Below are 12,567 nucleotides of genomic sequence, written 5' to 3'. Positions count from 1 at the left end.
GGGTCAGGAATCCCGCAGGAGCTGCCTGGCTTTGGCCCGCACTGATCACGGTCCACGACCCATACCTACACCTCAGACTTCTGTGGCCACTGGTCTGGAGAACCTAGGGGGTTTTCTAGAAGTTGAAAGAAACAACCCACTGATTCAGAGGGAAAAAAGGAAAATGAGACCAAGGAGAGACTAAGGATCAGGGGACTCTGGGAAACCCCAGCTGTGCAGTCCCTCAGCCCAATTTCAAGGGAAGCGACAGGGGCCCCGGAACAGCACGGTGCCCCCACCCTGCAAAGACACTGCCAGTGGAGGGCAGTGAGGGCTGACAGGGCAGAACCGCCACTGCACAGAAGTGGGCTCCAGAGACGGAAGCTCTCTGGGGGCAGGACCCACGTTTTAACAGCTCTGCCGACATTCTAAGGGGAATCAATGGCATGTCAAGGATCTTGCCCACTGGAAAATTCAGAGCCGGGGATCAGTCTGCCAACCACGTTAGAAAATGTATTCTTTCAATACAAAACTGAATTGCTGAAATTATGGATATTCAATTTTGGCATTTACTATAAATCTTGAAATTTCTATACAATTCTTTTCTGACCGTCTTTTTGGCTTTAGTTCACTATGAAATTAGATAAACCCCTGGAGATCTTTAGTAGACCAGGTTTATTGGCACCTACACCAGAGGTAGGCAGAAAAAGGCTAAACGAGGTTTCACAGAGGGCCCAGAAATCCCGTGTTGGGCATCTAAGGGGCACTAGGTTAGACACCAAGGTTACAGAGTGACCAGCCCTTGCCCCCCCAGATGTTCCCGAGCTACTGAGAAAATTCCCAGCAGAGAGAAGCACGCATACAAAGCTCTGTTGTGCGTGCACCAGAAGACCTAAGCAGGGCCACAGGCGTCCTCGGTGGTTCTCTAGGCGTGGGCCACCCGCCCCGACCCGCACAGGAGTCACCTGCAGGGGCCTCACCCGGGAAGTTGGTGAAGATGCAAATGCTCAGGCCAGATCCCAATCCGAGCTCAGGGAGTCGGAAACCGCCTCCCTGGGTGAGGGAGGGGAGGTGACTCCCAGGGGGGAGGCCCAGCCGTGGGTATGCTAACACACATCTCTAGCAGCTCTAGATGATTCTGACGGATGCCTACAACTGCAACCTCTGCTCCAGGCAGCCTAGTCCTGCCTTGAGAAACTGAACTCAAAGTCCCTCCGTCAAGGACCTCCCCTTCCTCCTGAGCAGACCTCGTACGAGAATGGACCAGACTGTCACCGTCTCCTCACCCTCTCTTCTCTCTTCAACCCACTGCACACTGGCTCCCGCCTGCCCTCCAGGCCCAGAGGCCAAGAAAATGCTCTACGTCCAGACGTTTCTCTATCCCTTCCGCCTTCAGCCCGTGGGAGCGTTCGACACTCCACCGCTGCCTCTCCCCTGCTCCCTCCCAGCCTCTTCTGTGGGACCCGCTCTCGCTTCCCCTGGGTGCGGGCGGCCCGCCGGGCCCCAGCCCCTGCCTGCTCAGCACCTCCAACCGCCCGAGAGGGGTGCGCCCTGCTCCTCCTTCCCTGCAGCACGCTGTCCCCTCCGGCACTCCCGTTCGAGGGGGACCCCCACCCGCACCGAGGATGGGGCACCGTCCTCCCCCACGCAGCCAGCTGCTCAGTGTCCCACCGTCCTTCTGCACCCCTGGCGACAACTCCCTGCCTGATCGCCTCTCGGCTCTGTCACTGCTCCACCGACGCCACAGGGACCCCAGTTTTCCTCATGGCGCATCCCATTCACGTCACCCCCCGAACCCAGACACGGGCCCCGGCTCCTTACCATCGTCCAGGCTCACCTATTCGTTGTCCCGAGGCCACCCCCCCCCACCACACCTCGCCCTTCCTGCCCCCGCTAGCCTGGCTCTGTTTTAGGCCTCAAGGTCCCTCCCTCCAGGAAACCTTCCTCGGTGTCCCTCCCGCGTGCGTCAGCCGGTGTCACCGAAGAGAGCTCACACACTGCCCCCTACCTTCTGTCTCCCCGCCCAGCAGAGAGTGGTGTGTGTAGCTCACTCCCGCTGAAGCCCTGAAGGTTCGAGAAGTGGACCAGACCTCTTAACCTGAGGGCCAGCACGGACCCTCCCGAACCTCAGCCCTGTCCCTGCGAAGACACTGGCACGCAGTGGTTTCTGCCCCCGTCCCCAGGGCCCTGAGCAGGAAGGGCGTGCGTCTCTGGCCCCACACAAGGTCCATTGACAGGGCTGCTGACTGCACTCTCTCCACCGTCTCCCCCAGACAACAGCAGCCTTTCTCCGTGGGTCTGCTCTGGGAACTGAATGGGGCCGGCCTGGGGCCTGGGGCGGGCAGGACAATAGCAGGGTGGGCCCGGTGCCGTCAGACCCCCTCGGGGAGAGGCAGCCCGGAAGCCAGGCCGCCAGTGGGGAAATCCCCCGGCCTCTGAGAAGCAGCCCCAACAAGGCTGCTCTGTCCCTAGAAGAAACGCCAAGTGCCCAAGACCGAGCACTGAATTCTTGGTCTCCGTTCCCGGCAGCACTGTGTAGAGAGCTGCTTCCTCGAAAACTCCGTGGCCAGGCCCGGTGGGGATGGCAAATGTCCAGAAGGAGCTGCAGGTGAAGTCAGTTAACAGCGGGCAGGTGTGCATGCCGTATGGAGAGAGCCAGCTGGGCACGAGACATCCACCCACAGGAACGAAGAGACACTGTCACCGACACAGAGCATGGGAAGGACAGAAGCACACCGGCACCTGCCGACCACAGGGCGCCAGGGGTGCGGCGTTCTGCTAGGACCCCTACGTGAATGATTTTACACAAAGGGTAAGAGTCCAACTGCTGTACGTGTGTACAGAAGGGACACTGAATGACAGAGACGTACAAGCGTGGTGGCATTCACCAGAAATGGCCTCCCTGAAGTCGTGGGGGGAAGAGCAGGCCCGAGTACAGGTGCGGAGGGGCATGTGGGCCCAGGAAGCGGGTGGGGGGCACAGTAAGAAGAGGTGGGCCGAGCTGAAGGAAGGAGCCACGGAGCCCCAGCTGGGGGGGAGCCCCAGCTGGGAGGGAGCCCCAGCTGGGGGGTCTGGGCAGGGAAGGAAAGGCGCTGTGGGTGTCTGGCAAAGGATGCCTTTAGGACGAGATCCTGCACACTGGGTTCTTAAGTACCATCCCGTGTTTGTTCGGTGTCCCCGGAGCAATGTCTGCCAGTCCCCAGTTTAGGGCAAGCACAGGCCGGAGCCCCCAGACCCGGGTGTTCCGTGACAGCTGAGTAGAGCCCAGGCCGGTCTGGTCCTGGTCCCACCAGCCACCTTGACAACACAGAATTCGCACGGCCGGGTGGTGGTTGAGTGGGGGCTCCCACAAAGACCTTCTCGCCCCAAATCCTGGACTCTGTAACTCTGGTCCCAGCACCTCTCCTGCAGAGATGCCCCCCCCCCCGGCCCTGGGGCCCGGTCTGCCGCGTGGGGGTGCAGGGTGAGTTCATCCCCGTCACACACGTGCCCGCCTCCTCAGACCAGGACCAGTTTCCCGAGGGATCTCCCAGACCCGACTCCCTTCCCGCTCCCTTCAAGAGGCTGCCATGAAGAACTACAACTATGTGGTCAGGAGGCCCAACCCAAGGGCCGTGTTGGCAAGGGAAGTGATCGCTGGCTGTGGCCACAGTCAGCGAACTACTGGGAGCCAATAGGAGACAGACTCACGGACGGTCCCATTCTCTCCAGCGACAGCCTGCCCCTCCTCCCAGCCAACCTGTCTCGACACCTTGGAAATCAAATGGGATTCAGCCGTAACAGACCCTGCAGATTTCCCCTCCACGGTGTCATTCGGGTCCTGCCTCTCTTCTCTGTTCCACGTTATCTTTTGCCAAGACCGCCGCACAACCTCCCTGCCGGCCTGCGGGCCCCAGGCTCTCTTCCGATCTGCCTATCGATGTCCGCAGTCTGCATTCTCTCTGCCACGTAACACACAAACCTCACTGGCTTCCTTCTCCCTCCCGCATCGAGTCCGAACGCCTTTATCCCCCCATCCTGCCCACCTCGACAACCTACTTTCTTTCTCCCTGCTCTGCAAACACACACCATCTTACTACCCCGACGCGCCCCACACTGGTCCCACCTAGAACCTCTGCCGGTGCTGTTTGCATGTCTGCCGCGGCCCCTCCCCTCTCCCTAATTTCCACCTGCCCTCTCCCGGCTGCCTTTCTTAGCACCCGCTCTCTCCTCTCCTCCGAACGCACCTCTCGACACACACGGACTTGAGCAATTACTACTATCCTTTCGTGGTTACGTGCTGTTTCGCTAACGTTCCCTCCCGATGTTATCTGCCAGGACACCAAGGACCGAGCTAGGTGTGCGGCTGTTTGATAGATATTTGCCGTCTAGCAAGCGGACTACAGATCACAAGGCATCACCTGGGAGGCTGCTGGAGTCACCCGGTCCCCTCTAGCACCTGAGGCCAGGCCACGACCGGTGACGACAGACCCCGACAGACCACCTTATGGTAACCTTCAAATACTGGCGGAGAAAGTGCTGGAAATCAAGACTCTGAAATCACTTCCCCTGACTTTTCAAAGCTCCTTCCTTGTGCATTCATATCTTAGTTTGCTGTTCTTTAGAATGAGGACGAAAACCCTGAAGTCAAACAAAGAGATAAAAGAATACTCGTGATTTTAGGGCCTACGCTGAAGTCAGGATGAAAAGACAATGAAATGGGCTTAAACTGGAGCAGAGGCAAGTCTGAGACCCTAACTGTGCTAGCCATGTGGAGCCACCTTCCTCGAGGGACCAGCCAGTATGGGAGAGACACTCCACCTGCTGCAAACTAGCCCCAGAGGTGTCCATTCTGGAGCCAACAGGAAAGGGCAAGGTGACCCCTTAAGCCTTAGGACGCGTGTGACGTTCCTGCCACAGCTCCGGGTGTCCTTCCAGGTGTGAGAGCACCTTGCAGCCCCTGCTCCGGGCCCCTCAGCGCACTTCCACTCTCCTCCATCCCTGCAGCACCAGCTCTGCTCCCTGGTCTTTGCAAACTTTCACTTTCACCGTTTCCCGGAAGGCCAGACCAAGATCCCTGGGGGAAAAGTCCTGGTTCCGGAAAGGACACACGCATGATGCTCTCAGAGGGACCGAGCCCAAGAGGCTGCGGGCTGATGTGCTCCCCTGTCACTCAGAGCCCTAAAGATCCATTCGGGAGGGACCCAGCGTGACTGAGTGAAGGAACGATTCCTTTTTTCTTCTGAGACAGTACCTGTAGCTTCGTGAGCGCTGCTGACCCCCATGGGGCGCAGGAGTGACCCTGGAGGCCAGAGCCGGGCTGTGTGCGGGTCCTGCCATGGGCCACTCAGGGGCTGAGAAGGGAAAGCATGCACGGACCCCGGGGGGGGTCCCCGAAGAGGCTCTTCAGGGCCACGTGATAAACCGCTTTAAAATAACATGCCAATGGGCCGCCTGGGTGGCTCAGTCAGTTGAGCGCCTGACTTCGGCTCAGGTCATGATCTCGTGGTTCATGAGTTCGAGCCCTGCATCGGGCTCTGTGCTGACAGCGTGGAGTCTGGAGCCTGCTTCGGATTCTGTCTCCATCTCTCTGCCCCTCCCCTGCTCGCTCTATCTCTCCCAAATGTAAAATAAAACAAAAACAGTTTTTTTAAATAAATAAAATAAAATAAAATAACAAACCAAGATTAACACGCCACTAAAGTGGAGACCGAAAGGCGGTAAGTGCCACTATGAAGACACGAAGCGGACTCCGTCAACATAGATTAAAACAACTCCTGTGGCGTTTCCCGGGACGACACACGCACCGAAGCCCTTCCCTCCCATGGGATCCCACCCAGACCTTCAGAGCAGCGGTGCGGGGTGCTGGCCCGGGCTCCCAAACTCCACTCCGTGAGGGTTATGAGTTTCCAGGACTCTGTCTCTATACTAATTTGGGAATGAGCCATTACCCTCCATAAGATCTTTTTATTTTTGATGAAATCATACCGTCACTTAACTTTTCATATTTTTTATTTATTCTCTTAAATGGGTGGCAAGGACTCTGACAGTAGCCCGACCAAAAACAACAACAACAACAACAACAAAGAAAACAAAACAAAACCAAACCCTAAATAAATTTGTTAATCAAAAGGCGCTCTTTCGGGGCGCCTGGGTGGCTCAGTCGGTTAAGCATCTGACTTCGGCTCAGGTCATGATCTCACGGTCCGTGAGTTCGAGTCCCGCATCGGGCTCTGTGCTGACAGCTCGGAGCCTGGAGCCTGCTTCGGATTCTGTGTCTCCCTCTCTGTGACCCTCCCCCATTCATGCTCTGTCTCTCTCTGTCTCAAAAATAAATAAAGATTAAAAAAAATTAAAAAAAAAAAAGGCGCTCTTTCAAAAATGCTTTTGAAGTGAATGAATCTGGAGTTGAGCTCAGCGTGCTCCGGCCATAGTGGTGATTAACCACCCAACGTTTCATCTCCAAATCCGCTGCTACCTCTCATCTCACCCCAGACGGGGCAAGAGTATGTCCTGGAGGAGACTCAGCATTTCAGGGGGCTTATTACTTGTAGCTCTGAATGGGAGGGAGGCCAACCATCTAAACTCAGCTGAATGGGGATTTCTAGGACCTGGGGCTCGGTAAGAACCTGCAGCCAAGGTGGGAAGAGTTCCCAGAACCACCCCCTTCCTTTCCACATAAGCCCTGTCTGGGCACCCAGCGTCTCTTCTCTGCAGACCTTCCCCAAAGCGCAAGGCTCTCTACCGTCCTTCCTTCCTGTGCCCCCCCCCTCCACCCCCAAGATTGAGTCTCTTCTAGAAAAAAGGCTACCGACAGGGAAAGGTTACATTCAGCCTCAGATCTCTGATAAGGGCGGTTGCTGGGTCTGGATTTACTCTCAATTGGGAATGGCCGGAGATCACGAAACAAATTCTTTCCACCCCAAATCTAAGGGAGCCAAGGTAGGTACGGTCCCTCCCACTCATCAAAACTCCTGAGAAGCTTCCTCTTCTCATATTCTTCAGGTCTATCACCCAGCACAGACCACAGGAGAAGTACTTCTCCTTCCGACCACGTACTTCTGCACAAAAAGCCTGTTCACTCTGGTCAAATGCTTCGAAACGACGCAAGGATCCTTCAGTTACTCAAAATCTGTTTTGGGCTAGTTCAGAAAGTACCGCATGACGCTAAATCAAATTCAGGAGTTCACCGCCTAGAACTCCTTTACAGCTTTACAGCTTAGAAAGCAATCTGAAATATATTATCTTATTTGCTCTTTTCAACAGCCCCACGAGAGAGACGCAATAAATGTTATAATCCTCAAATGACACACAGCGTGAAAATGTTTGTGAACCAGAAGGCCTTGCACATAAGCGAACGCTCGTTTCGCCTACGAGGAAATCAGAGAAGGTCTGTGACCTGCCCAAGGTCACGGAGTCAAGGGGCATGCCAGGGCTCAAACCAGGGCCTCTTGGCTTAGCTCTCCTACTTCGCCGTCTGTCCTGGCCTCACAGGGGCTATCTTCCTCTGCACGGAGGAAAGCTGCCGTGCGGACGCAGCCGCCTAACCCACCCGGCCAGCGTGGAAACGTGTGTCACTGGAGACGAGGCAGAAGGATCTAGATCGTTCAGCAGAACTCATTACCGTTCCCATAAGACGAATTCAGCATCCTCACCTCTGCCTGCAGCACCAAACACACCTTCAGGATCTCTGGAGAAGACGAGGGGTCGACGGGCAAAACCAACAGGGGCTCAAGCAGCCGCTGGGGCCTATGTGTCAGTCACAACCGATTAATACGGAGAGACAAAGATCAGTCACAAATACTCCTCGTTCCAGCGGACGCGGGTGTCCGTCCCCTAGAGGGGGTTCTTCCCCACAAACATGGTCCTGTGTCGTGTGGTTTATCCCCTGGGAAATACACGCCACCTAGGAGGCCTTCTCTGACCCCGCTTTGACTACCTGGGAAACCAACACCGGAGCGCTGAGACAATCTGAAATGGAAGACTTTCTGCTTGCTGCCACGCTCACTCCTTCCCACAATCACCTGTCACACAGTTATCGAAGGCTCAGTGTGCACAGCTTACCGCTGAGCAAAGCAGACACAGTCCCTGCCTGTGAGCGGCTTACAGCCTAGTGTTGCCGTTCCCGTTCCCTGGTCTTCGGGACCCTTCCCTCGCTCCCCAAAGAGACTGCACACTCTTTGTGGGCAGGAGCCGCGTCCTTCAATTTTCTGAAACGCTCGTCTGGCGTCTCATGCTAGACCCTACACGGCACGTGGACAAACTATAAGAGAAACCCTGACGCCACAATCTGGAGCATTCCTTCTGCTCAATCCCTCCAGTGCGGAGTAAAATCATGAATTATTTAAAATCCAGAGTCTTGAACCTGAGATGTCAAAGGCCCAGCAGAATGAGCCCGCAGCCTCGGGGGTGAGATCGGATACAACGGGAGATACCTAACGGGGAAGAGAGCGGAGGTGGGGGCAGAGGCGAGGAATGCTCTCAGCGTGCAAAGGTACATTATCCCCCAGGAGAAAACAGTGCGTTACTACAGAAGCTAGTGTTGGCCCCAAGACTGTTAAAAAGTGCAAAGGGAGGGGCGCCTGGGTGGCTCAGTCGGTTAAGCATCCGACTCTTACTTTCGGCTCAGGTCCTGATCTCACAGTTCGTGGGATCGAGCCCCATGTTGGGCTCTGCTTGGGATTCTTTCTCTCTCTCTCGCCCTCGACTGTCTGCCCGTCCCCCACTCTCAAAAATAAATTAAAAACAAATAAATGACCCTTAAAAAAAAGTGCAAAGGGAACACTGAAAGGCATCTTCACCTACTGTCAAAAGGAGAGACTAACACCACATTCCACGGGACCAAGTCATAAACCCTGTTAGCGTGTGGCAAGCAGCAGAGCCTGGGCTTGACAACCTGCATCGGAGCTCAGACTCTGCCACTGGTCCAGCAAGATGGCACTGGGCAAGCCACGTATCCTTCCCGAGCCTCAGTGACCCCCTCTGTAAAACGGAATCACATCCAACTTGTCTGCCCCTCAGAAACGCCGTGGGCCCAGATGAGATACGTCCTACGAAAGCTCTTAGGAAGATGTCCTGCGCTGTATGAATCCCGACAAGACTACGAAGATACACAGGCTCCCAGAGGGGCATCTCGCGTTAGCCCGGGAACCGTCATGGCCTCTTTCTTTGCCCCCCTAAGCCTGGGTTTCCACCTGCTCACATCCCCGATTTCTAAGAAATCACTCACCATTCAAATCTCACAAAAGGCAGGTGCACGAATTTCCAAACTCCAGCAGGAGGAACAGAGAAGGCGGCAACCATGTCACCTCCCTGCCCCGATGCACCTCGGGCCCCCCTTTACAAGAGGCCAACAACGGGGCGCCTGGGTGGCGCAGTCGGTTAGGCGTCCGACTTCAGCCAGGTCACGATCTCGCGGTCCGTGAGTTCGAGCCCCGCGTCAGGCTCTGGGCTGATGGCTCGGAGCCTGGAGCCTGTTTCCGATTCTGTGCCTCCCTCTCTCTCTGCCCCTCCCCCATTCATGCTCTGTCTCTCTCTGTCCCAAAAATAAAAAAAATAAAAAAAAAAAAACGTTGGAAAAAAAAACAAGAGGCCAACAACAAGGGGAAGGGGCACACGCCTTATGTCCTTTGCGGCTGGCCGCCTTCTCCCCCCACCGCTGCCAAGTCAGGTCCCGGGCTGGGGGACTGCTGAGTTGATCTGATGCTGAACTGATCTAAGCAGGACTCGGGGACGACACGCAGAGGAGTGTCTGGGAGGGACAGATTATACTCAGGCCGCGTTCCATAGCCAAAAAGAAATTACTATTAGCATGGATAATCAAAGGTTAACTGGCCTGAAAACACCACCGCTCCCTGCCCTTCCCTGCCGCTCCGCTCGCACGGCCTCCAGGCCAGTGCTCAGTCCTGCAACCACCCATCTCCATCCAGTTAGGATGTGTGCAGCACCCACAATGCAGCCCTCTGTCAAGATTCTTAAGGAGAAAGCGTTGGGGGGGGGGTGCGGGCAAACGCCTCACAAAGTTGTAAACTGCGGTGGTAACCAGTGAAGCAGAGGCTGGTGGGGGGTGGGTCCTGGGCTCAGACTCCAAGGCCCAGCGCCTCTGCAGGTTAGGCCTGAGAGCCCACAACTCCTAGGCAGAGGAAAGGCCCATCCTGCAGAGCCAGGCTTTTTAAAAACGGCTTAGAAGATCCAGCCTAGAACGTGCGCCCGTAAGCAGGACTCCAATTAAACCCTAAGCCTGCAGAGCAAGAGATTCTAATGTGCCCTGTGCGTTTGCCGGGCCATTATCAGCCACTGGCAAAAATCCAGACCTGTATGGGTGCAAAGGGTGTTTCTGTCCCATCAGTCAGGCCTGCAACATCCTCCTCGTTCTAGAAATGGAATCCACCCCATCACCAAGCCCCACCATTCCGTAGCAACCAGCAGGCGGAGGCCCACGCCCCTGCAGGGCCCTTCCCCCAGCAGCTCAACACCTAAAGCCAGTCCCAATCCACCCTGGGGACTCACGTGACCAGGCTCGTGTCGCCTCCCGCCCCCTAAACTGGCGTGTTAGGGGCTCAAAATCAGCCTGTAGCAAGGCAAAAGTCAAAGGCTGATGGGAGCACGGCCCCTCTTTCTGCTCTCCCAGCTCTGCTGTCTATTGCTGGTAGATTAAAAAAACACGGAATCAGGACGCGGACACACACACACAGAACATAAACACACAGACAGGTCCGGAGGGTCCCCAGAGACGGTCGCTCCCACCCCGACCCGGGCTTTGCAACCTTTTATCCAAATGCAACACCCACCCTCCCAGCCTTTCCTTAAGAAAGTGTTGAAAAGCACATCATCCGTAAACCTACCTGTCTATGCTCTGGGGCAACCTTACACTCATGGTTCCTCAGCGCGTCCGCGCCGCCAGGGTCCTGCAGTGTGGACGTCGGGATCGGGGCCGAATCGGCTGCGATGGTTAAGAGAGGCGGGAGGAGGGCCTCCCCGCTCGCGGCCGGATGGTCGGGTGTCGTGCGCTGGGCTCTCAGGACCCCGGGAACTGAGGCTCCACTCTACTCGCACCGGCCAGCATGCTGTCCTTTCTTGGCCCCCGGTCCCCTCCCCCGCCGTAGGGAAAAGAAAAAGAAGAAGAAAAAAACCGAAAGAAAAAGAGGAAAAACTGTGACCTTCTCAGAAAACAAACCCCCGACCGCAAATCTCTTCACGGCTGGCGCTGCGGGCTCCGGCGCGGACCGCAGGAAGAACGCGCCCCCGGCATGTCGGCGCTCACCGCGGAGAGCGGGCGCGGGCCCCCCGGGCCCCCCGCCGGCCAGCGCCGCGGGCCGCGGCCACAGGGACCCCAGCCGGGCCGGGCCCCGCCGCCGCCACCGTGCAGCGGCGTGCGCGCCGCGGCGGCCGCTCAGGTCCGGCCCGCCGCCGGGACCGCGCTTACCAACGTCCTTGGAAAAAGGGAAAAAAAGCAGTCTTTCCGTGAAAGGTCTGGAAATTCCTCAATGGGCCGCTGGCGCACGGCGAGCGCGCGAGCGAGCGCCTCCCCGGCAGCGCGGCGCCCCCGCCTCACGCCCGCCGGACCCCCGGCCTCTCTGCGCCGCCGGCCCGCGCCCGCCGCCAGCCGCCGGCCGCCATCAACCGCGGCCGCCCGCCTGCGGCCTCCTCCGCGCCGGCCCGCGGCCGCCCGGCCACGGCTCGTCTCGGCCCCTGCGCCGCCCGCCCGCCCGCTCGCCCGCCGCGGCCTCGCCTCCCGGCCCGGCGCGCGCGGAAGGCGGCTCGGCGGCTCCTTCCGGGCCCTTCCCCCTCGGCGCGCCGCTCCTCGGGCGCAGGCCCGGCCGGCCGCCCGTCCGTGCCCGCGCCGCCCCCTTCGGCCCCGCTCCGCCGGCGCGGCCCGCAGGCCCCTCCCCCGGCCCCTCCCCGCTCCGGGTTCTCCTCCCCGCTCCCCTCCCCCTCCTGGGCCTTCCCCGCCCCTCCCCCCCCCACGCCTGTCCTCCCTCCCCTCCTCCGGGCCCTCCCCCAGCCCCTCCCCCTCCCTCCTCCGGGTCCGCCTCTCCGCTCCCCTCCCCCGCTCTCCTCTCTCCCCTCCTCCGGGCCCTCCCCCACTCTGGCTCGTCCTCCCCCACTCCGGGCCGTCCTCCCCGCTCCCCTCCTCCCGGCCCTCCCCGCGCTCCACCCCCCCCTCCGGCCCCTCCCCCTCCCCCCGCGCCCCGCCGCCCCTCGCGCGCCGCCCTCTCTCCGCGCGGCCTAGCCGGCCTCGGGCGCGTCGGGATCCCCGGCTTTTCCCGGCCCGGCCCGCCGGCTGCCCGGCCCCGGCCCTGGCTCGCCGAGTCGGCGCGCGCCGCCCCCTCCCCCTTCTCCCGCCCGGGGCGCTCCCACCGCCGCTGCTCACCCTCTCTCCACCTCTGACCTCGTCTTATTTTCCAAAAATCTGTGCGGCCCTTCTTCCTGGGTGCCGGGAGCTCTTTAGCCTGTTCCCGGTGTCCGTGACCTCCCTACCCCCGACGCCCCCGCCCCCACCTGGGAGGCAGAGACCTTTCGCTCTTCCCGCTCCCCTGCGTTTGGGCACCTTGGTGCCAGCCCTGGAGCGTTTTTGAACTCGGTGGAAGAGCCTTTCAAGGACAATTC

The 12,567-nt window shown here is 58.7% G+C and overlaps 1 protein-coding gene across 1 annotated transcript in view; it reads right to left on the bottom strand.

Moving 5' to 3' along the window:
* ARHGEF11 (Rho guanine nucleotide exchange factor 11) overlaps positions 1-11,212 on the bottom strand; it is an 87,338-nt gene extending 76,126 nt beyond the window's left edge. Inside the window, 1 exon segment of the mRNA XM_030302022.1 lies at positions 10,803-11,212. Within this exon segment, the coding sequence (XP_030157882.1) occupies positions 10,803-10,834 (32 nt within the window). The 5' untranslated portion in view covers positions 10,835-11,212.
* Positions 11,213-12,567: the final 1,355 nt, after the last annotated feature.

The sequence above is a fragment of the Lynx canadensis genome, chromosome F1 (assembly GCF_007474595.2).
Source record: "Lynx canadensis isolate LIC74 chromosome F1, mLynCan4.pri.v2, whole genome shotgun sequence".
Classification (NCBI taxonomy): domain Eukaryota; kingdom Metazoa; phylum Chordata; class Mammalia; order Carnivora; family Felidae; genus Lynx; species Lynx canadensis.
The sequence above is the reverse complement of the archived record's forward strand: the minus strand, read 5'-3'. Positions and strand labels throughout refer to the sequence as shown.